This window comes from Dendropsophus ebraccatus, chromosome 6, assembly GCF_027789765.1.
Source record: "Dendropsophus ebraccatus isolate aDenEbr1 chromosome 6, aDenEbr1.pat, whole genome shotgun sequence".
NCBI classification, from domain to species: domain Eukaryota; kingdom Metazoa; phylum Chordata; class Amphibia; order Anura; family Hylidae; genus Dendropsophus; species Dendropsophus ebraccatus.
This window is the reverse complement of record NC_091459.1, coordinates 127,837,008-127,862,483: the sequence shown is the minus strand read 5'-3', so window position 1 is coordinate 127,862,483 and position 25,476 is coordinate 127,837,008. Positions and strand designations below refer to the sequence as shown.

The 25,476-nt window shown below is 43.1% G+C and overlaps 1 protein-coding gene across 1 annotated transcript; it reads left to right on the top strand.

The window, feature by feature from the left end:
• Window positions 1-3,090: 3,090 nt before the first annotated feature.
• On the top strand, window positions 3,091-25,190 carry LOC138796045 (cytochrome P450 2K6-like). The gene is made up of 9 exons (XM_069975931.1): window positions 3,091-3,310; window positions 11,887-12,049; window positions 14,362-14,511; window positions 16,096-16,256; window positions 17,650-17,823; window positions 19,122-19,263; window positions 19,929-20,113; window positions 20,965-21,106; window positions 23,414-25,190. The coding sequence occupies exons 1-9, from the start codon at window positions 3,098-3,100 to the stop codon at window positions 23,593-23,595; spliced, it is 1,512 nt and encodes a 503-aa protein (XP_069832032.1). The 5' UTR covers window positions 3,091-3,097; the 3' UTR covers window positions 23,596-25,190.
• The last annotated feature ends 286 nt before the right edge of the window (window positions 25,191-25,476 follow it).

Genomic DNA, 25,476 nt, shown 5'->3' with positions numbered 1-25,476 from the left:
GAGTAAAAAGGTACCTCATATGTGGGCATAAACCACTGCATGGGCACACAGCAGGGCTCAGAAGGAAAGGAGCGCCAATTAGCTTTTTCAATGCAGATTTTGCTGAAGAAGTTTATGAGCGCCAGGTGTGTTTGCAGTGCCCCTGTAGTGCCAGCGGAGTAAAATCTCGCCATAAGTCACCCCATTTTGGAAAGTGCACCCCTCAAAGAATTCATTTTGGGGTGTGGTGAGAATTTTGACACCACAGGTATTAGAGGAAAGTATTCAAAAGTAGACAGTAAAAATGAAAAACTCGAATTTTTCCAATAATATGTTCCTTTAGTTTGAAATTTCTCAATTTCACGAGGAACAGGAGAGAAAAATCACCCCAAAATCTGTAACGCAGGTGCTCCTGAGTAGAACGGTACTGCATATGTGGGTATAAACCACTGTATGGGCACACAGAAGGGCTCAGAAGGGAAGGAGCGCCAATTAGCATTTTCCGTGCAGATTTTTCTGAAGAAGTTTCTGAGCACCAGGTGCGTTTGCAGCGCCCCTGTAATGTCTACAGAATAGAACCTCCCCAAAAGTCACCCCATTTCAGAAAGTACACCCCTCAAAGAATTCATCTTGGAGTAGGATGAGCATTTTGGCCCCACAGGTATTAGAGGAAACGCAAGTTCTCCTGAGTACAATGGTACCCCATATGTGGGTATAAACCACTGTATGGGCACACAGCAGGGCTCAGAAGGGAAGGAGCGCCAATTTGCTGGAGCAAAACCGCAGCTAGTAATAGTTATTAGAATAGCGCAGTTACTAAAATAAAATAAAAAAATTAGATTACAGGTAATGTGTGGTAGTTACGGACAGTCTGGGGTGGTTCCGGGTAATCTGGAGGTGGTTACGGGCAGTCTGAGGTGGTTACGGGCAGTCTGAGGTGGTTACAGGTAATCTGGGGTGGTTACGGGTAATCTGGGGTGGATACGGTCAACATGGGGTGGTCACAGGCAACCTGCTGTGGTTACGGCAACCTGGGGTGGTTACAGGCAACCTGGGGTGGTTACAGGCAACCTGGGGTGGTTACGGGCAACGTGGGGTGGATACGGACAACCTGCTGTGGTTACAGACAATCTCGGGTGGTTACAGGCAAACTGCTGTGGTTAGAGGCAACATGGGGTGGTTACGGACAATCTGGGGTGGTTACGGACAATCTGGGGTGGTTACAGACAATCTGGGGTGATTACAGACAATCTGGGGTGGTTACAGACAATCTGGGGTGGTTACAGGACACCTGCTGTGGTTACGGATAAACTGAAGTGCTAATAGGTAATCTGAGGTGGGTACCTGTAATCTGGCGTGGTTACGGGCAATCTGGAGGGGGTCACTGGCAATTTGGGGTGGTTAGAGGCAATCTGGGGTGATTAACGACAATCTGGAGGAGGTCACTGGCAATGTGCGGTGGTTACAGGCAACGTGCGGTGGTTACGGGCAACGTGCGGTGGTTATGGGTAATCTGGGGGGTTACGTGCAATCTGACGTGATTACGGACAACCTGGGGTGGTTACGGGCCACCTGCGGTGGTTACGGGCAACCTGCGGTGGTTACGGGTAATCTGGGGGGGTTAGGGGTAATTTGGGAGTAAACTGCAATTATTACTATATTAAAAAGTGTGTGTTTTATTTTTTTGTATGTTTGTCACTTTTTGTACTTTATACATTCATTTTCACTATATTCCTATGATTACTGATATTTTCTATCACAGTAATCATAGTTTAGTGACAGAGACCAAATTGCCTGGAGCGCATGGTACAAGCGATCAGCATGGGGCTTTCATTCATTTTTACTTTAGATCACTGTGAACAGTCATTAGTCTGTTCACAGTGATGGCGGCGGCCATCTTGGATCTGATGGCCGCCGCGGGGAGGGGGTTAGTGATCGGGGCACTAGGGGGGCTGATCTGGGGTCGGATTTTACTTATTTCATCTCCCCCCACCATGGATTTACGGTGGGGGGAGATGAAATACAGCGGCCGTTTCGGCGGTCACTAAGGGGTTAATGGGGGTCAGCTGCAGGATCGCAGCTGATTCTCATTATCTCCGGTGCTGTACTCAGATGAGAGCAGGATCGCTATCTCTGCAGCGATCCCGCTCTCATCATAAACCCCTATCAAAGCAGGAAAGTATATATACATTCCTACTGCACGGGGCATGTGCAATAGGAACGTATATATACAGATTGCTGACGTGAAGGGGTTAAAAAACCTTCAGGCTAGCTCAGTAGGTTTTAGTGGTGTTATGGAAAATTAAATACATTTAGCTCCGCTCCATCTGTTAATGTGCTTTCATCTATCTTTTATTAAGCGTCAACTTTTTGGGTCCCTCATGTTTACTGTTTAATGTGTAATTGAGCACTGAGTGTAATATGTCAAAGATATGTCGCTTATTTGCAGAAGAGTGTATCCCCGTAGCACGTAAACTGGTTGAACAAGGTCACATAAATAGTCACCTAATCCCGGAATCTTGTGTAGACATGTTTTGACAATATACTGTGGGGTCTAAATCCACTATTACATTACATATATACCTTTCACTCATTCAGACTGTATCCCGCCAAGTGTTTTCCCAGCATATTGCATGTATTTGGATTAAAGGAATAACATTACAAAAAGGCATGGAGACTGAAAAGTATGCAAAGGTATAAGGAAAAAACAACAACAACAACAACAACAACAAAAAGTAGATGAAATAAAATGTGTTTACCCCATGAGACAGCGTACAGATATAGAAACACTTAGGTATTGGTGAGTTTGTACCAACCTGCTAAATAAAAGTAATATGTCATTCGTACTGTACTGTATAAAACTCATATATTCCTAAAACTATATCAGCAACATATCAAAAGTTATGTTTCAGTGAAAAGCCCCTTTAAGCTTCATTCACTTCATTGAAACTAAGTTGAAAAACCTCCACCCAAACTGGAGACAAAAGTCATACTGTCTCTGGAAGAAAGCGGCCATGTTTTTGTAGCAATGGATAACTCCATAAATATTTCACTGAGCAATAGGTGGAGACAAAGGTCAGTTAAGACTGAGCACTGTGTTCTGATCTGTCACAGCCACATGCTTGTGTTCGCTGCAGCCACAGCTATGGATTTTGAGCTCTCTCTAGCTCCCTACTTTGTGCTGATTTTAACTCTTTTATATATTCTTCGTATTCTAAAAAGCTGGGATAATAGTAACACAGATAATTTTCCTCCTGGACCCAGATATTGGCCGCTGATCGGGAATTTACATATTCTAAATTTAAAGAAGCCTCAGCAGACTTATCTGGAGGTAAGAAGTTCTCGTGTTAGCTTGTCTCTGTAGACTGAAGCTGGAGTGTTTATTGGTGCCATCTTAAGTTACTTTGGACTTTATGTTCACTTTGCAGAAGCAGGTCATTCATTATTTGAATGATCAATTATTCTATATGGTGTGCTGATTAATTTCCCATTGATTTCATATTTTTTCCCATAGGGAAAAAATAACCATTTACTCATCTGGCCAAGCAGATAGATAGATAGATAGATAGATAGATAGGAGATAGATACATTGAAATGAGTGCTTCTACATTGACATGCACGGATTTACGCACAGTCAGGTGTTTAAACACAATAATGTCAACTGATTCACTGGTGCTTTTAGTTTTAACATACACACACACAGGCACTTTTACAGACATTTTTTTTTTACACCCATTGTCCCACACAGTGGCATAACTACCAGGGTCGCATCGGTGGCCGCTGCGACCCGGCCCGCCACAAGGGGGGCCCGCAGAGCACCCGAGGCCCCCCACCATCAATCACTCTTGTGACCGCAAGCATTGTTATGCTTGCAGTTATAAGAGTCCGGATTTGTCTGCCCCCGGCTGATGTGCGGCTGCCGCGGGTGTCCCTTCCTATCCCCGGCAGCGGGCGCATCAGAGAACTCACTGTGTGCCTGGGGCCCTGACTTTCGGACTGTGCCGGAAGTCCCATCCCCGGCGCACGGGGAGGTCTCTGATGCGCGAGCTGCCGGGGATAGGTCAGGACACCTGCGGCAGCCGCACATCAGCCGGGGGCAGACGGAGCCTGCAGGAGGAGAGAGGCTTGACGGGGGAGCACGTTGTGAGGTGATTTGTGTGTTTTTTATTTTTTATCTGCCTGCATGGGGGGAGGGGGCTATCTATAAGGGGGGGGGGGGAGGTTGGAAAGAGGGGGCTATCTATAAAGAGGTGGGAAGGAGGGGGCCATCTATAATGGGGGGTGGAAAGAGGGGGCTATCTATAAGGAGGGGGAAAGAGGAGGCCATCTATAGAGGGGGGAGAGGGGTCTTTCTATAAGGGGGGTGGAAAGAGGGGGCTATCTATAAGGGGAGGTGGAAAGAAAGGGCTATCTACAAGGAGGGAGGGGAAAGAGCAGGCCATCTATAAGGGGGAGTGGGCTATCAATAAGGGGGGAGAGGGGGCTATCTATAAGGAGGGGGGAGAGGGGGCCATCTATAAGGGGTGGGAGAGGGGGCTATCTATAAGGAGGGGGAGGGGGATATCTATAAGGAGGGGGAAAGAGGGGGCCATCTATAAGGGGGGAGAGGGGCCATCTTTAAGAAGGGGAGAGTGAGCCATCTATAAGGGGGAGAGGGGGCTATCTATAAGGAGGGGGGAAAGAGGAGGCAATCTATAAGGGAGGGAGGGGGGCATCTATAAGGGGGGAGAGGGGGCCAGCTATAAGGGGGGAGAGGGAGCCATCCAAAAAGGGGGGAGGGGCCAGCTATAAGGTAGCGGGAAAGAGAGGTCCATCTATAATGGGGGGAGGGGTCCATCTACAAGGGGGGGAGAGAGGGGGCCATCTACAAGAGGGGAGTGAGGGGGACATATACAAGGGGGGGAGAGAGGGGGCAATCTACAAGGGGGTGAAGAGGGGGCCATCTATAAGGGGGGCGAGAGGAGAGGCCATCTATAAGGGGGGAGAGAGGGCCATCTATAAGGGGGGGCAACATAGGGGGAGAGAGGGCCATCTATAAGGGGGACAACACAGGGGGCCATCTATAAGGAGGCTACATAGAGACGCTGGCATATATTATTAGGGGGTCACATAGAGTCAGCCTATCGACCAAACAAGGGTATAAAGGGGCCACTACAGATGTGCAGTTTGTAGAGATGAGGATGGTGCCAGAGAGAGAAGCCTAATATGTCTGTCTGGCAGATTCTGTGGATTCGTGGCTTGGAGAAGTTCTTATAATGGCCCAGGGCGGATGGAGACGAAGACTAACACCTTGCCGCAAAATGACGTTTGGGAAACGTCATGTAAAGCAGGTAGTTCCTGCAACATGACGTTTCCCAAACGTCATGTCTTCCCTGCCTCCCCCCGCTGTCCCTAGGTGATATCGGGCAGCAGGAGGAGGCTGTGTCACACAGCATCCTCCTGCTGCCTCTGCCCGGAGGGGAGTCGCGCTACCCCCTGGCAGTTAACCCCATAAACGCAGCGGTCAGTGCGACCGCAGCGTCTATGGGGAGATTAATACAATTGCGGGGCGATCAGGCGGCGGGAGGAGGCTGTGGCATGTTGACTCCTCCCGCCACCACTACTGATCCTCCCCCCGGCCCTTCCGTGCCCCCCCCCCAGTACTGGCGGATTGCCGCTATTACCGTTATAGCCGCGATCCGCCGGTACCGGCCATTACCGGCGCTGCCGCTGCATTTCATCTCCCCCCACCGTGAATCCACGGTGGGGGGAGATGAAATAAGTAATAATCAGACCTCAGATCAGCCCCCTAGTGGCCGATCTCTAACCCCCCCTCCCCAGGCGGCCATCACATCCAAGATGGCCACCCCCATCCCTGCGAACAAAAGATGTTTATTCGCAGCGATGGAAATAAAAAGAAATTTATGAAAACCCCATACTCTCCGCCACCGGAGGTAGCGGAGAGCATGGGGCAGTGATCGGGGACCCCCCTGTGGGGTCCCGGAACAGGCGATCGGCGGTATATACTATATACCTGTTCCCAGTGCTGCCCGGCACTTTTTATCCCCTGTCACCATGAATCATTGGTGACAGGGGATAAAAAATGTCACCGTGCCCCCCCCCAAGTCGCCCCCCACCCCCCCAGTCACCCCCCCTTCCCCATATACGTTACCTGATCCAGGGAGATCCGTCCTCCTCGACGTCCTGACTGCTTCTGATGTGCGCATGCGCGTCCGAAGCAGTTAGCTCCAATTTGGACTCTGTCACTAAACTATGATTACTGTGATAGAAAATATCACAGTAATCATAGTAAAATAGTGAAAATGAATGTGTAAAAAGCAAAAGTGAAAAAGTGAAAATGTGAAAAAGTGAAAAACATACAAATAAAATAAAACACACTTTTTATTATAGTAATAATTGCGTTTTACTCCCAGATTACCCGTAACCACCACAGGTTGTCCGTTCCCCCCCCCAGTTTGCCCGTAACCGCCGCAGGTTGCCCGTAAACACGCCAGATTACATGTAACCACCGCACGTTGCCCATAACCACCACGCCTTGACCGTAACCACCCCAAATTGCCAGTGACCCCCTCCAGATTGTCCTTAACCCCCCAGATTGCCCGTAACTACCGTACGTTGCCTCTGACCACCGCACGTTGCCCCCGACCACCGCACGTTGCCCCTGAACACCGCACGTTGCCCCTGACCACCGCACGCTGCCCCTGACCACCGCACGCTGCCTCTGACCATCAAACGTTGTCTCTAACCACCGCACGCTGCCCCTGACCACCGCACGCTGCCCCTGACCACCACACGCTGCCTCTGACCACCGCATGCTTCCCCTGACCACCGCACGTTGCCTCTGACCACTGCACGCTGCCTCTGACCATCCCACGTTGCCACTGACCAACGCACGCTGCCCCTGACCACAGCACGCTGCCCCTGACCACCGCACGTTGCCTCTGACCACCGCACGTTGCCCCTGACCACCGCACGTTGCCTCTAACCACCGCACGTTGCCTCTAACCACCGCACGTTGCCTCTAACCACCGCACGTTGCCCGTAACCACCCGAAATTGCCAGTGACCCTCTCCAGATTGGCTGTAACCACCCCAAATTACATGTACCCATCCCAGATTACCTATAAGCGCTTCAGTTTATCCATAACCACCCCACGTTGCCCGTTACCACCCCACATTGCCCGTTACCACCCCACGTTGCCAGTTATCACTGCAGGTTGCCCGTAACCACCACAGGTTGCCCGTAACCACCTCCGGATTACCCATAACCACCTCCAGATTACCCGTAACCACCCCACATTACCTGTAATCTCATTTTTTTTATTGTATTTTAGTAACTATTATTTTATTTAGTAACTATTATTTTATTGTATTTAGTAAACTATTACTAGCTGCGGTTTTGCTCCAGCAAATTGGCACTCCTTCCCTTCTGAGCCCTGCTGTGTGCCCATACAGTGGTTTATGCCCACATATGGGGTACCATTTTACTCAGGAGAACCTGCGTTACAGATTTTGGGGTACGTTTTCTCTCCCATTCCTCGTGAAATTGAGAAACTTTAAACTAAACGAACATATTATTGGAAAAATTCGAGTTTTTAATTTTTACTGTCTTATTTTGAATACTTTCCTCTAATACCTGTGGGGTCAAACCGCTCACCGCACCCCAAGATGAATTCTTTGAGGGGTGTACTTTCCAAAATGGGGTGACATTTGGGGGGGTTCTATTCTTCTGGCACTACAGGGGCTCTGCAAACGCACCTGGCGCTCAGAAACTTCTTCGGAAAAATCTGCACTGGAAATGCTAATTGGCGCTCCTTCCCTTCTGAGCCCTGCTGTGTGCCCATACAGTGGTTTATGCCCACATATGGGGTACCGTTCTACTCAGGAGAACCTGCGTTACAGATTTTGGCATGCAGTTTCTTCCCTGTTCCTAGTCAAATTGAGTCATTTCAAACTAAACGAACATATTATTGGAAAAATTCTAGTTTTTCAATTTTACTGTCTTATTTTGAATACTTTCCTCTAATACCTGTGGGGTCAAAATGGTCACCGCACCCCAAGATGAATTCTGTGAGGGGTTTACTTTCCAAAATGGGGTGACTTTTGGGGGGTTTCTCTTCTGCGGACACTACAGGGGCTCTGCAAACGCACCTGGCGCTCAGAAACTTCTTCTGAAAAATCTGCACTGAAAATGCTAATTGGCGCTCCCTTCCTTCTGAGCCCTGCTGTGTGCCCATACAGGGGTTTATGCCCACATATTGGGTACTGTTCTACTCAGGAGAACCTGCGTTACAAATTTTGGGGTGCAGATTCTCTCATGTTCCTCATAAAATTGAGAACTTTTAAACTAAACAAACATATTAGTGGAAAAATTCGAGTTTTTCATTTTTACTGTCTAATTTTAAATACTTTCCTCTAATACCTGTGTAGTCAAAATGCTCACCACACCCCAAGATGAATTCTTTGAGGGGTGTACTTTCCAAAATGGGGTGACTTTTGGGGGTTTCTCTTCTGAGGACACTACAGGGGCTCTGCAAACGCACCTGGCGCTTAGAAAGTTCTTCAGCAAAATCTGCACTAAAAAAGCTAATTGGCGCTTCTTCCCTTCTGAGCCCGGCTGTGTGCCCATACAGGGTTTTATGCTCACATATGGGGTACCGTTGTATTCAGGAGAACCTGCGTTACAAATTTTGGGGTACTTTTTTTCTTTTGTTTCTCGTAAAATTGAGAGATTTCAAACTAAACGAACATATTATTGGAAAAATAATGCAAACGCACCTGGCGCTCAGAAACTTCTTCAGCAAAATCTGCATTAAAAAAGCTAATTGTTGCTCCCTTCCTTCTAAGCCTCGCTGTGCGCCCATACAGTGGTTTGCGCCCACATATGGGGTACCTTTGTACTCAGGAGAACCTACGCTACAAATTTTGGCATAATTTTTTTCTCATGTTCCTTTTGAAAATGAGAAACTTCAATCTAAACATACATATTATTGGAAAATTTTAATTTTCGATTTTTTTTTTACGGCCTAATTGTGAATACTTTCCTCCAGCTCCTGTAGGGTTAAAATGCTAATTATACCCCTAGATTAATTCTTTAAGGTGTGTAGTTTCCAAAATGGGGTCACTTATGAGGGTTTCCAGGATACAAGCCTTCTAAATCCATTTAAAAAAAGAACTGGTTACAAAAAAAAAATCCGTTTTGGAAATTTCATGAAAATTTGATAATTTGCTGATACATTTCTATGCCCCATAACACCCTAAAAAAGTAAAATATGTTTACCAAATTATGCCAGAATAAAGAAGACATATTGGTAATGTGATTTATTAACTAATTTATGTGCTATGACTTCCTTTTTTAAAAGCAGAGAGTTTCAGAAGTTCATAAAATGCAACATTTTCAAATTTTTCATGATATTTTGATGTTTTTCACAAAAACACCCAAAATAGTGACCAAATTTTGCCACTAATATAAAGTGCCATATGTTACGAAAAAATATCTCAGAATCACTAGCATACGTTAAAGCATCACTGAGCTATAAGCGCATAAAATGAGCCTGGTCATTAAGGCCAAAACAGGCTTTAGAGGCAAGGGGTTAAAGATTAAGAACTCTGATCAGAGAAGACGTCCCCTGTGAGTCACCTGATGTAACTGCACTGTAATGTATATGGAGTATAGAACCTGTGTACAGCTGGTTAGCCTCTATATGACTGTATGAGGTGATAGTGATTTGTGTACAGTGGATCTTTTTCAGTAGCAGTGGTGTTAGTCAGTATGTGGTGGTATTAATCAGTAGCAGCAGTGGTGTTAGTCAGTATGTGGTGGTATTAGTCAGTATGTGGTGTGTTAGTCAGTATGTGGCGGTTTTAGTCAGTATGTGGTAGTGTTACTCAGTATGTGGTGTGCTAGTCAGTATGTGGTGGTGTTAGTCAGTATGTGGTGGTATAAGTCAGTAGCAGCGGGGGTGTTAGTCAGTATGTGGTGGTATTAGTCAGTAGCAGCAGTGTTGTTAGTCAGTATGCAGTGGTGTTATTTTTTACTTGTTATCTGGTACTGTGTTTTATTGGTCTTAGGGTGGTATTACACGGGCCGATGGGGACCCGATAATACCTGTAAACGAACAGCGATCTGCTAGTGGACCTATTACACGGCACAATAACCGATAAACAAGGGCTGCAGGGACATTGTTACCGATGCTTAACTATATACATTACCTATTCACGTTCCAGGGCTGCTGCTGTGGTCTCCTTCTCCCCGGGTCCTGTAAGCTCTACTTCACCGTGCCTGTCAGCTGACAGGCCGCTCAGCCAATCACAGACCGGGACCGCCTGTTTTTTACCGGCTTCACATTGTGGCCTCTGGCAGGTGCTTTGTGGAGTTTACAAGTCCAGGTGCTGAGACCTCCTTATCCCCATCTACTATTATTAGCAGGGCCCCACAATGAATGTGTCCACATCTTGTACTTCTTATTTGTAGATATGTAAGGCAGCCGGAGGTCATCTACACACAGAGCAGGAGCAAAACACTCAGCTCAGACACTCAGCCAGTGAGTGTCTGTGCTGTTATATACTACTCTCAGCATCTGCATGGGCTCTACCAGAAGTGAGATTTTTGAGTAATTTTACAGGCACCTTGGGAGCCTAGGCCCCATAGCAGTTGTGTGGTCTGCTTACATTGTAGTTAGGCCACTGGATTTCAAAACTATGGCAGCATATTTTACAAGGAACCTAGCCTTAAACTTTTTTTTGTTTTGGATATGGAGTGACCAAAAGCAGAAATTCTGGTTTAGTATTTTCTTTTTTCATTTGTCATGCAATAATACTGATTGCACATGAATGTACAGTACACTGTAATAGTATAATGGCCTATAGCCAGGGCTTCCACTAGAACCCAGCAGTACTTAAAGGGGTTATCCAGAGAGAATCTTTTTCTTTCAAACCAACTGGTTTCAGAAAGTTATATAGATTTGTAGTTTATTTCGACTTACAAATATCAGGTCTACCCATACTTATCAGCTGCTGTATGTCCTGCAGGAAATGTTGTTTTCTTTTCAGTCTGACACAGTGCTCTCTGCTGCCACCTCTGTTCATGTCTCTGCTGTTTCGACCTCTTTATTTTGAAGTAATATTAAAGTTCGGCTGTGTGTAGTCAGAGCACTGGAGGTAGCACTTGGCTAGTGGTCCTGGCCGTAGCCGGGATCAGGTAAAGTATATGCTTCTCCCCCTCCCCCAAAATACCATTTATGGATTGAACTTGGGTCACAAAATGCGATTCTGCAAATTTTGGGAGGCTTCCATGTTTATGTACTGCATTTTGCTGTAAAACTGGCATTTCTATAGGTCACTCTGAACACAGGGATATGCATGTTTACTAGGTTTTCTAACGTTTTACTATTTTTTATTAGCAGTAAAACTTATTTAAAATGGCCCTACTGTAACTCCTATAGCGCTTTTATTTTTAATGTTTATATGTTTATTTTTAAGTGTTTAATGTATAAGATGGGAAGGGGGGTGATTTTCACTTTTATTGGGGGAGGGGCTTTGGGGCATTTACAAAAACTTTTATTATTATTATTTTATTTTTTATTTTCTACACTTTTTAAGTCCCCTTAGGGGTCTTTACATTATTACATTAGATTACATTCACTGATCACTGACTTCTCTGACACCAGCCGTTCCGTGACCTGGACGGGTCACGGAACGGCCGGTGTCTTACGCCATGTGAACATGGCCTTAGAGTCCATGGTGCAAACAAGTTAGATATTCCTGCCTGCTGGGGAGAGGAGCACACTGTTACACATTCTTTATGTATCTCAGCATCTCTGTGGGTTTCGGGAGTGAGACCTGATGCGATCACCAACTTTTCACATGACTGAGGATGAAAGTAACACTTTAATCATTATTTTTTAAGCTTGCAAAGAAATATGGTCCTGTGTTCACCTTTCATATGGGTATGAAAAGAATAGTGGTCCTTGCAGGATATGAGACCGTGAGAGATGCGCTCGTCAACCATGCTGAAGAGTTTGGAGAGAGGGGGCGACTTAAAATTTTTCACGATATGGACAAAGAAATGGGTAAGTTATGGAGGACTTTTCTATCAGGTACTAAATGACAATTGGTGACTATTTTGGACACTGGGAAAATGTGGTAATGATTGTAAAAGTAAGTTTAGGCTTATAGGGGGAGATTTATCATACATGGTGTAAAGTGAAACTGGCTCAGTTGCCCCTAGCAACCAATCATATTCCACCTTTCTTTTTCCAAAGAGTCTGTGAGAAATTAGGTGGAATCTGATCAGTTTCACTTTACACCATGTTTGATAAATCTCCCCCAGTGACTTTATAGGAACACTAAGGGAGGCATTTATTAAGTCCGGCGTTTTTTACTCCGGACTTAAAAATGCCCCCGCAGCTCCGGCGGTACGGGGATTTATGTAGAGGCGGACTGCCTGTACATAAATCCTGTGCGCGCCGGTGCGCACCGCCGAAAACCTACGCCAGCTGAGGACTGGAGTAGGTTTTCGGCGTACATTTGGGCGGAACGGATGATAAATCGCGCGGACTCTGAGTCCGCGCCCTCCGTTCCGCCCACTTCCCGCCTACTTTCCGCCCCCTTTCCGCCCCCTGGCGTACTCGGCGGAAAGTGCCGATTTGCGATTATTTTATTCGCAAATCGGCCATTTGCGTATAAAATAATACGCAAATCGGCACTTTCCGCCAAAAATCATCCGTCCGCCGGATGATAAATGTGGCCCTAACTCTAGCCAAGTCTAATCCAAGGTCTGAAGGATAGTGAGTAGAGATGAGCGAACCTGGAGCATGCTCGAGTCGATCCAAACCCGAACTTTCGGCTTTTGATTAGCGGTGGCTGCTGAACTTGGATAAAGCCCTAAGGCTATGTGGAAAACATCTTTTCTCTTTACATTGACTTCAAAGAAAAAAACAACACATTTTTAAACTTATAACAATTCAGTCTTTTTTTTTTCTATGTAGTATACTGACTAATAGCTAAATAAAGACTATAGATTTATTAATTTATTGTATGTGATTTAGATTAGGACTGCAAGACAATTCTCGCTGTAACATGGGGTTTCACGACCAGACGCTGCTGTTTCAAACCCTTTGCATCATGATGCATTGCACCTAATGCAAGTAAATTAAAAAGTTCCAGCTAGAAATACAGTGTAGCCTTAAAGTGTCACTGTCGTGAAATTTTTTTTTGCAGAAATCAATAGTCCAGGCGATTTTAAGAAACTTTGTAATTGGGTTTATTATCCGAAAAATGCATTTTTATCATGAAAAAGCAGTCTGTCTTCATTGTTCTCCTATGGAGAGAGCTAAAGAAAAGACCAAAACAGGACAACAAAGAGTTAATCTACAAATCCCTCACGGGATATCTCTACTGACCATCACCAGTGACCTGTCTGAGCTCGGATTACAGCTGTCACCCAGCTCTGTGCCTGTAATCCTCTGTTATCTGCTTTCTGCTGCCGGCTAACTCCGTCCTTCCTCCTCCCCCCTCCCCTCTCCCTAGAGCAGACAGGGGACGTTTCCTGCAACAAGTCACAATTTTCAGATTTTTCAGAGTGGATGAAAAAGAGGAAGGAGGGGGGGACCTGGGAAAAGGCTTTTTACATGCAGATAATGGCAGATTTGGCTAATAAACCCAATTACAAAGTTTCTTAAAATCGCCTGGACTATTGATTTCTGCAAAAAAAATAAATACGACAGTGACTCTTTAAGGTCCTATTCCATGGAACGATTATCGGCTGTTACGGCTGACAATCGTCCTGTGGAATATAAGGCAACGATCAGCCGACATTGTTCATCGTTGCAGTCGTTTGTTTTTCAAACATGTTGAAAAACAACCAATTGTGATAGCAGCAATCTGCTGTTGTCACTCCGTTAAATAGGGGAGGCGGCAGCAGACCAACACTATCCTCTATGGGCTGCCCAGACGATCTAGCGATCACCCCGCAGCCCCCCCGGACCTCCCTGCGGCGCCCCTCCCGCACTCACCTGCTCGCTGCCGCCACATGTAGAAGCGGTGGCAGTAAAGAGGGAACAAGGAGCAAACGAACGCTGAAAGTGCTCATTTGCTCCTCCCCGTCGGGCTGTGGAATAGGGGCTTAAGTCTAAGGGTATGTTCACACTGAGGAATGGGTGAGAAATTTTCCTCTTCTTGAGTTGAGTTAAATTCGAGCCAAAAGCAGAAATTCAAAGGAATGATGGTAATGCATTTATTCAGATACATAGTAATTTCTGGTGGTTCAGTCTATATATTCAGTCTATAGAACTTGCCAGAGACCGATGCTGACTTTCCTGAATTTTAAAGTTCATTCTAAGTGTAATAAAAAATTTAATATTAAATCTATTTTTCACTTCAGGCATCCTGTTTTCTCATGGAGAAAATTGGAGGACAATGAGAAGATTTACATTAAGCACCTTACGGGATTTTGGCATGGGGAAAAGTACAATCGAAGAAAAAATTATCGCTGAATGTGTCCACTTACATAATGAATTTGCTTCTACTAAAGGTAAAGTATAGTGAGAACCCTAATATTATGGGTTTGAGAAAAGGGGTTGCCCAGAAAAAAAACCTTTTAATAATTATTACATTTTCGAGACCAAAGACAAACCTTTTGGCTAAGATATTGCAGTGACATTATTGAAAAAGAGTAGCAGTAAAAGAATTGACTCCATTTGAAACGCAATCCTGGCTTTGTTTATAAAAAAAAAGTTGTATCATACTAATTGATGTAACACAGTTGTACATATACCCCCAATGATGGTATCAACCACATCTCTTGCCAGAAGAATAAGATTCCCATTTTACACGAATCCTTTGTCATTTCTCATGATTCCATTTCCTTTCATCAATTTTCAACTTCTGACAAGAAACACAGTTAGCACCATAATTGGAGATGCCCTTTAAATGAGAAGTCTGGTGTTATAAATGCCAACGGTTGCTGGGGACACGCCGGCTAATGTCAATTTTGATGTCACACCTAGAGCTTCACTGCCCTCAGACAGGGTGTTTTGAATCAGTCATTATCCTGACTGGTGGCCGCCACTGCCAGTCAGCTCCATTCTGTGCTGGAGGGATGGAGTCTCAGTCCCCAATCATGTCCTGGGGCTGGAACTCCAGCCTCCATAAAACTTCTCCCCTCATTATTCCCCTAGCTTGCAATAGAACCTCAGTTCCTGAGTATTATCTTGACCTAGTGTATCATGACAATTATTCCTGGTTTTCTGACTTCTGGCTTTGGCTTTAGACTATTCTCCTGATTATGATTTTGTACTTTGCTGACCGTGTGTTGCCGACCCTGATTTCCTGGCTTCAAGTTTGTGTTTGTTCCTCTTATCTGTGTTTTATGTTACACCTGTGCAGGCTAGGGACTGTCGACCAGTTATCCGCTGCCGTCCAGGGCAGTTGATGTAATAAGGCAGGCCAGTGCTAGGGCATCATCTGTCTCATGTCTACCAGTTCCCTAGTCCTGACATCCAGTGGATTATAAAATCTAGGAGCCGGCATGGGATTGATTACGAGTACAAACTTACCTCTCTGAGTTGCGACGACGTCATGACTTGGGGGGAAAAGCCTGTACTGGCAATCAGTGGTGCGTTAACTCTAAAGATCCGGATGCCCACCAGGGGTCCCGCAAATGGTCCCACTGCTCACCGTGGGCACGGGGAGAGAATTAATCCATGTAATCAATTCCAAGCCCCACTCCCGCCCATGCCGGATTTTATAATCCTTCAGACTTTTTCCTTAGACTAAACTTGATTACAATAAATGAACAACTTTCAGTTGTCTCCTAAACTTACTCCACTTGCCCTCTAAAATAAAACAATCCAATGTACAGTGTAATAATCCCAAGTTATATAAACATGACAAAATGTTATATAATGCCACAAAAACATTGCTAAAAAATCTGCAGGGTGATTCTATACCATAGATTGTAAATGGGCCAACCCATTATAACTCCCATTGTCAGTTGAAAGTTGTGTTTAGATGGTCCTCCCTTTAAGTATCGACATCCTTGAGGGCCCTTGTTGGGTGTTCTATGTGAATGAGGTTGCGAGTTATAATTTCTTTGTTCGTTTACTATTTTATTTAGGAAAACCATTTGACAACATGATGATCCTGAACGCTTCAGTGGCCAATATAATTGTATCAATTTTACTGGGTTATCGAATGGACTATGATGATCCCCAATTTAAGAGATTACTGAGTCTAATCAACGAGAATGTTAGACTGGCGGGAATGCCGATGGTTTCGGTAATGTCACTGGCCTTCTATGTTTTACATTTCTTTACACTGATTTTCTTAGTTAATGATAACTGTTATAAATATACAGTTGAGTCCTACTTTGTCTTTCCTCTTGGGTTGACATATCCAAAGATGAGTGGCACAAAATAGCTTGCAGCACTTGAAACACTTGAAGCACCTTACATGTTGCTTTAGAGTACAGTCAAGTTAAGAGAAACGATAATGAATAGGGGTCATCATAGTTGGCATTTATAAGACTTGGTTATTCACGGTCAGTTGCATTATGATACCATAAAGCAGGATGTAAGGTAATAAATAATGGGGGAGATTCATCAAAGGGTGTAAAATGTAGACTGGTGCAAACTACCCACAGCAACCAATCACAGCTCAGCTTTCCTTTCAGCACTGCCTAAAGCTGAGCTGTGATTGGTTGCTGTGGGTAGTTTGCACCAGTCTAAATTTTACACCCTTTGATAAATCTCCCCCAATGTGCCTATAGGTTGAAGATGTCCTTATGTAATACATCTCCCTAACTTCACGCAGTTCCATAGTTCACTGTGGACAACCTAGTTGTGACTTGCATTGGATAATAACAGGATTAACTAGCAGGATCAGGGTTACACAAGCTTTTGGAACAGCAGGATTTTCTGGGATGAGGGGTCTTCCATGAACCCCTATTCTGGCTGAGGCCAGGACTACACTATCTTAACTTAGCCTCCAGAAATGGGTTCCAATCAGGAAAGGCTGCGTGTCCCATTTCTCATAATCTATTACTCAACCAGAGGTGGCAGCATGGAGTTTATTAACTATTGCATGCACAGGTTAAACAATAAGCAATATTGTGTATAAGTGTTTAATTCACAATCCAAAGGATTTAAGTGACCGGAGGCAATTTACAGCCACACTGCAACCTATATATTTCAGCAGCATGTACGCAGGTACTAGGACACTGCAGTTGTTGATGCTCTGTGCATCTGTTGAGGGATTTGCATGCAGGCAAGTTAACATGTTGCAATACTGCTTCAAATTTTCAAGGAAATTCATTAAATGTAAGGATGGGCACGTTTGCAAAGTGCAAAACAAAGCCGTGATTTGACCTCGGTGCTATTGTTATTTCCACTGCCCATCCTCACTTCATAACAATGGTAACCCCATGATAATTTTTCACTGACTGGTAAATTTCCTATTGTAGCTTAAGATATAACATTGTGCCCCACAATGCCCCAGAATGTTGCAATGTAGCTGAAATGCCAACTAATCGTTATTTTAAACTTAGACTAGACAGCCTGACACATTCTTGGACGTTTTAGTCTAAGTTTACACATTTTAGTAAATGTTGAGAGGTATTCTGATTTGAAGCTTCTTCTGCCATCTTATGAAGTTCTTGGTCTCTCTTCTACAGCTCTACAACATCTTTCCATTTCTGGGGCTTCTCCCTGGAAGTCATAAAACCATTGTTAAAAATGTAAAAGAACAATGTGAGTTTATTACCAAGACATTTGTAGAACATCTGAGGAACCTGGATGAGAACGATCAGAGAAGTTTCATTGATGCCTTCCTTGTAAAACAGAAAGAGGTATGGAATCCATATATACTGTACCATACTATCTATACCATGGTATGTTGGGTACCCATCTACTATTGTATACATAGATATGCAGAGCTAAATTCCCACTTTCTATAATGTTCTATCTGAGAATAACAAACCAAATCAGTGGCACTAAAAAAAAAAAAAAAAAACACACAAGAAAATATCTGCACAGCCACTGTACATTCCTAATAGTGACCTATTAGAATATACTGTATGGGATTGACAAACACATCTGAGTGCCCTAAGCTTTCGGGGACCCCATAAAGAATGAATGAAGCTTTGTTCACAGTGGCCACACAGGTGCTGAGTGCTTCATTCTTTATGGAGTGATGGCATCTCTATTCTCGAGATTGGGGAAGGGTGGGCCCTGATGGGTTGACTCCCAGTGATCAGTTTGTTATTTTATGGCCTCTCCTGACCTGGTATAGTAAAAATATGTATTTCCCATAAAATAACAATTCTGGAACATGTTTTCTAATAGCTCTGTAATTTGTTGTTCCTCTCTTTTTCTTTCTCAAAATATATGATTCAATAGACAACTGGGTGTTACTATTTTGGGGCATGTCCATAGACTCTATCCAATAAAGTAAATAAATAAATAAATAAATAAAAATAGATAGATAGATAGATAGATAGATAGATAGCAAAGACAGCAGCTAGATGGACCGAGACTGTCTCGATAAGGTCCTGGTAGGTGTCACAAGTATCTTGAGTTATACTTACTGCATCCCACACAATAATTAAGGGGTCCCACAAATCAATTGGGTTTAAATCTTGGGAATTAGGGGACAGGTTAGCACTTGGAAGTCTTGCTCATGTTCTTCCAGAAAATATTGGACATTTCTTGCCATGTGACATGTCCCATTGTCTTGCTGGAAGATCCCATCTGCCCCAGGGGAGACAATCAGCCTGTATGGGTGTTATTCAATGATTAATTTATGCCCATATTGGCTGACACTGCTGTCTGTTCTCTGATTTTTCTCACCTGACATGTGAACATCCATCCATTTTATGAAGCAGAAGATACAAATCGGCATAGAAAATGACCAATGACCAATGACCAATCAATAGAGATCCAATTCTGATACTGCCATGAATATTAAAGCCTTCTCTGTTGAAACAACTTAGTTAACTTCAAGCAGATTCTGCCTGTCTCATTGATTCATTGGGATTTTTCAAGCGCAATCCTCAATCCGCCATGTCAATTCCGCCTATTCTGTAGTATGTACATACTGTACTTACTGTATTTACAAGCTTGCTTTGTATACACAATTATTCTGCAGGAAGCCGGGAACTCTCAGTCATATTTTCACAATGGCAACCTGACAAGAGTTGTAAGGAACTTGTTTACTGCAGGAATGGAGACAACTTCTACCACCCTTCGGTGGGGACTTCTACTGATGATAAAATATCCAAAAATACAAGGTAAGTTAATAAACGTATAGCAAGCCACAGCATACTGATTATACAGGAAGATGTAGTCAACTTAAAGTAATGAGAGATCCGACAATAACTATTTACTATATATTATACATTAATCCGTATTGGCAGGTGCTTCGGGTGGCCACTCCTTTCTAAGGAGGTTCCCATATTCAAGTTTACATGTTTTTCTTCAGGATACCAGTCAGAGGAATCAAAAATTTTGCTGCAGTCAGGACCTAAAAAGCTTCTGGCAAGGTCTGGTCAAATATAGTGGGTCTTTAAAGGATTTTAATTTAAGAAGTGCAGAGTCACACTGTGTGGACCTCTTGTGCCTATGAAAATTTGTTGACCAAAACCATGGGAAGGCTAAGGAACCAAAGAACTTGGCCTGTCCACAGGTGCCTCATCCCACCACTGTGTGCAGTACAAGTGGAGACCCTTCTGACTGTCAGCTGGATCCTGTCCTGCCGGAGTTACATTTGTACTGTGTATGTAATAATATTTGATAACTTACCATATTATGGTCACTGCTGATGCTCCCAGACCTGCACATCCATTGTTGTATCTGGTTTGTTTGACAAGATGAAATCTAGCAACTGAGAAAAAATAATCATCTTCAATTGTCTGCCAATGGAAGATTCCAATAAGACATCTTTTTTTTTTATCAGAAAAGGTCCAGGAGGAAATTTCAAGAGTCATTGGATCGGCCCAGCCCATGTACAGCCACCGAGGACAAATGCCTTTTACCAATGCAGTAATACATGAAATCCAGAGGTTCGCCGACATTGTTCCCCTGAATTTGGGTCATGAAACAACCAAAGATGTCACCTTTAAGGGATACTTTATACCAAAAGTAAGGAACATCTTTTACTTTTTGTATTTGTACTTTTTGTATTTTTAGACTATTACAGCATTTAATAGATGTTTATGTTACTTGTACAGGGTCGTAGTAGGGTAGTGTTAATCTATCTTGTATGTTCTGTTATATAGGCCAATAGTTTGCTGTAGGTCCATATTGTACCTATGTACCTATGTAATCCCCTGGGCCGCAGCATGCCATGTGGACATATGTTGCCACCTATTCTGTATCATGGACTGGTAGGGTCTGTGATTTGTCATGTGACCTAGTCTTATTTGTTGGCCCCCTCCGTCTTTTAATGTCTTCCCCATGAGTCAAAGTTATTGTTAACAGTTGTATAATTCTATTTCTATCTTTTTTTGTAGGTCATTGGCATTTATTAAAAAGCAATCACTTGTCACTTCTTGTGAATTAAATAACTATAACACAATATAAAAATTCTAGGAAGTTCTAAGACGGCACAGTCACATGAAAGCCGCTGCTGCAGTTTGTTTTTTAAACTGCGGCCCGGTTCCCGTGTACAGCGCCATTCTATCCACCGGTACCGAGTACCGGCAATTCCCTCCCCTCTATGACACGGCTCGATTACAATCAATGCAGCCGCGTCATAGAGGGGTGGGGGTTTCCTCCGAATGGGGATGGTCCTGCCTGCCTCCAGTGCTTCAGCCCTGACACGGTAACCGGGCCGAGGTTCATAAAAAGGACCACAGCACTGGCGCCGTTTTATCCGTGGGTCATATTAAAGAGGATGAACCTGATGGTACATCCTCTTTAATGTTCACTGAATAACTGTATGTCCTACTAACTAATCGTTTGTGACAGGTTTTCTTTTATCATTGATATAGGGGACCTATATCATACCACTATTGTCATCTGTATTGAGAGACAAGACTCAGTTTGAAAACCCTGAAGATTTTGACCCAACTCATTTTCTTGATGCCAGTGGTAATTTCATAAAGAAAGATGCCTTCATGCCGTTTTCTGCCGGTAAGGAATAGACGTTTGTGAAATAGAAAATAAAAAAGATCCTATCTAGTAGATACATTGGCATTTATTTAACGTGTCACCGTCATTTATTTTAATTTTTCAGAAATCAATAGTACAGGCGATTATAAGAGACTTTGTGTTGGGTTTATTAGCCCAAAAATGCATTTTTATCATGAAAAAAAAAAAACAGTTTGAAGCTCTCCTCCCTGTCTCCATGGCTTGCTAATGGAGAGGGGAGGGGTGAAGAGAGATGAGGCACCAAAACAGGACAACAAAGAGTTAATCTACAGTTAATCACCTGGCTATCTCCTCTGAAAGTCATCACTGACCTCTCAGACCTCTGAATACCGTTGTCATCCACCTCTATGTTGTGTAATCCTTTGTTCTCTGCTGCCGACTAACTCCCTCCTCCCTTCTCCCCTCTCTATAGAACAGAAAGGGTTGTGTCTGATGCAACAAGTCACAATTTCCTGATATTTTGCAGTGAATGGAAAAGAGGAGGAAGGGGGGGAGACCTTGGAAAAGGCTTTGAATGCAAATAATGGCATATTTGCCTAATAAACCAAATTACAAAGTTTCTTAAAATCATATATAAAATATATATGACAGTGACTCTTTAAAGGGGTTATCCAGCGCTACAAAAACATGGCCACTTTCCCCCTACTGTTGTCTCCAGTTTGGGTGGGGTTTTGAAACTCAGTTCCATTGAAGTAAATGAAGCTTAATTGCAAACCGCACCTGAACTGGAGACAACAGTAGGGGGAAAAGTGGCCATGTTTTTGTAGTGCTGGATAACCCCTTTAAACCAAAGCTAGAAGCTGTATAGTACTTGTGTTATATATATGTAGTGTAATTAATAGTTAAAGGGGAACTATCAGAAGGTTAGACAAATCTAACCTACTGATAGATCCCTATTGTGCACAGGGCAATGAAGGTATGTATTTTATCTTCATCCTCAGTGCTGTTACTGTTCAGTGTAATCCTGTGTCTAGTAACGCAGTCAATGTGGAGCACTGGGGGTAGGGCTACTGCCCCCTGAGCATTGATATGGCCAGCCTTCATTAGAAGGAGTGAGATGGCCAGGGGCAGATAGGCACTGTGTGGCCGGAAGCTTCACCCTAGGACATAGGATTACATTACTAACTGCACAGGAACAGAGTTGAGGATGAAGGTAAGGGACATACCTTCATCCTCTATGCCCCGTGCGCAATAGGGGGTTAGATTAATCTAACCTGCTGACAGTTCTCCTTTAAATAAATAAACAAGGATAACAGTCTGTGTGGTCAATCATAGGTACAGTGGTACCTTGGTTTAAGAGCGTTTTGGTTTAAGAGCTCACTGTTTTTTAAAATTGTGACTTGGTGTAAGAGCATTGCTTTGGTTTAAGAGCTCCCTGTACTGGGTGGGAAGGGGAGTGGAGAGGGGCATGGTCTGCATAGCGGGGTCTACAGCACTGTACTCTGACCCAGGAAGTCTCCTTCACCTTCCAAATCATAGCAGATTTACTTCAGGCTGGGGCTTACATCTGGGGACAGGACTGTAGAGGTAATCTGTTCATAGCTGTAACCCCTCTCTCCACAGACAGAGAGCGCTGCATGTATGTGCCCACATCTGCCCAGCTCATTCCTTCATGCTCCCTGCAGTCTCTGTCAGTCCTTGTGTTTCCTATCCTCTCCATTACTGTACAGTAACTTATAATATCACATATTCTGCTGTTTCTAAATGTTTGTTTCACTTGTTTTACATGTTATTCAGAATATTCAATCATTATTTTTGGTGTATGGAACCAATTGTCTGCATTTCTATGATTTCTTAAGGAAAAATTTGCTTTGGTTTAAAAGTGGATTTGGATTACAAGCGCGGTCCGGAACTAATTATGCTCGTAATCCAAGGCACCACTGTATAGTCTTTTGGCTTTTGACTACCAATTTATATAGGGGTTTGCCTAGGGGTGTATAGGCTAAATGTACTGTATTGCTGTCTTTTTAATATTTTTTAGGCTTAGAGTTCCCAGGTAGTATTTGGTCAATATTTGCTCAGCAGAACAGAAAAAGGTGAAAATCTGTTCATTGTATAATTTCTATATCTGTCGATATGTCTTGGTTTTGACTAAAAATACTGACCAAACTGGGCTCCAAAGTGAGAACCCAATGTTATCCTAAAATATAACATGTGATCCCAGCCTTCGGGTGTATGACTCTATTTTTTTCTCATGAGAAAGCCACCATGTTGTCCTAAAAGAGTGATCTTACAGCTTTATTGAGTCTCGATGTTAAGTTATTATGTTACTTATTTATTGTGTTTTAGGTCGCAGAGTCTGTGCCGGAGAAACACTCGCGAAGATGGAGCTCTTCATCTTTTTCACAAGTCTGCTGCAAAACTTCACCTTCCGCTTACCTCCGGGGGTGACCGATGTGGATCTGTCGTCTGTTGTTGGACTAACAAATGCACCAAAACAGCAAATGATATGTGCATTGCCTCGGTTGTAGGATATATTGTTCAGCACATTTAAAGGAACATCACAATGTATGGGACACAATTCACTAGTTACAAATAGAATTATTTTGGACATTTCTGATCCATTATTTAGATTATTATAACATAAAAGGAGTAGGTGGTGGAGGTGGTGGGTGAGGGGTCTCCTGATGCAGTCAAATGCCCTATAGCCAGATATAAGTTGTGAGGAGGAGATAGGAAACTGTCTGATCTCCTTGTTTCCTTGGACGCATAGTAATACATTCTTGGAATAGTTCCAAATAGTTTTGAGCAAGCACTAAAATACTCGAGTGCTCGACTTGAGTAACAAACCCAATGGAAATCAATAGGAGACTCCAGTATTTAATCTTTGCACACAGAGCCACGGCTGTTTCACGTCCCAAACGCTTCTTCTCGGCCCATAAAGTTTTAAGGGGTGAGCCGAGAAGAAGCGTTTTGGACGTGAAACGGCCGTCGTTCTGTATTTTTTTGGATAGCACCTGCTGTTGATGCCTTGAATATCTAAATAAAGCATCTTTTACCGTATTTGGTGAGTTGCCGCATTCATCATATCTTCATGTGCAAAGATTCCATTGGACTGTAATTTAGCTCAGCACCAACTACGGTAGAGCTATACTAACCAGGGGAGTATCATGTGGAGGTCCAAGTATGTCTTCCTAAGATTTGGGACAGTGCCAACATACACATCTTGTGTGGATTTACTCCAGTATTTAACTCAGCAGAGCGGAGAGTGTCTGGTTCACCTTCAAGCAACCTATTGAATTTTTTAATTCTAATTTTTATATATTTCGTCCCTTGAAGAGGTGTGTAAATTCAATATACAAAAATTAGAAAGCAAAATAGGTTGAAATGAGAGCGTTGTAAGGACAAATACATTTTTTTTTTGTTTTGTTTTTTGCAAAGGGTATATGAGCTATCAATGTCTGTCTTAAAGCTGGTTGAGTAAAGGTATATAGTGAGTGTTAACAATTAGAGCACAATTAGAGTACTTAGTATTGAGAGCCAACAATTATTCTTTTCTCTCTATTTTATGTCATATGGTCATTCCACTATACTACAAAACGTAAGGCCTTTCGGTACACATTCATTTCATTTCATTTTTACTCAAATACCTTCATATGTTATGTTAATTTGTATTATTACACTTTTCCTGCTTTTTCCCAACCGGTCACTTTTATTTAGATCATCTGGAACATTGGGAATATATATGATCTCTGTAAATTTTCTTTAAGTACATGTATCATAACTTGTTATAGCAGAAAAATTTAAAAAAAACTGAGGTCACTATGCATCAAATTGATTGTATTTCTGAGCAAGGAACTGCGTATTCCCTAATGCTTATTGTATATGCTTAACTGACCTTTTCAATAAAATAAGTTTGGAAAAAAAAAAAAAAAAAACAATTAGAGCACATGGCTTCCATATACTTAGAATTTTCCATATATGTGTTACTTATTTACATTAGGGTTTGTTCAGACTGAATTGTTCTTATGTTTACAATAGTTATGTAAAGCAGCATAAAAGTCAATAACATTTCAGCACTGTTAAAAAAGTAAATTTTAATAAATTATCAATTTTTTTGTGTGTTTTTCGTGTGTTTATGGGTGTTCTATGGTTGTACATTTTTATGGATTTTTTTAAACTATATTGGAAAGTCTAAGGAGATTAAGGAAACACCTAAAAAAGCCATAATGTCCGCATACTTTAGATCGATAAACATGCCCCTCAATGTTGGGAATGATGCAATATGACAGAAGCAGCGGATCAGCCAGCTATGTGAACAAGACGGATAGACTCTACAACAACAAAATGGTAGGATTTTTTTTTTATGAATACACTTAATGAAAACAACAACAATAATAATAATAAAGACA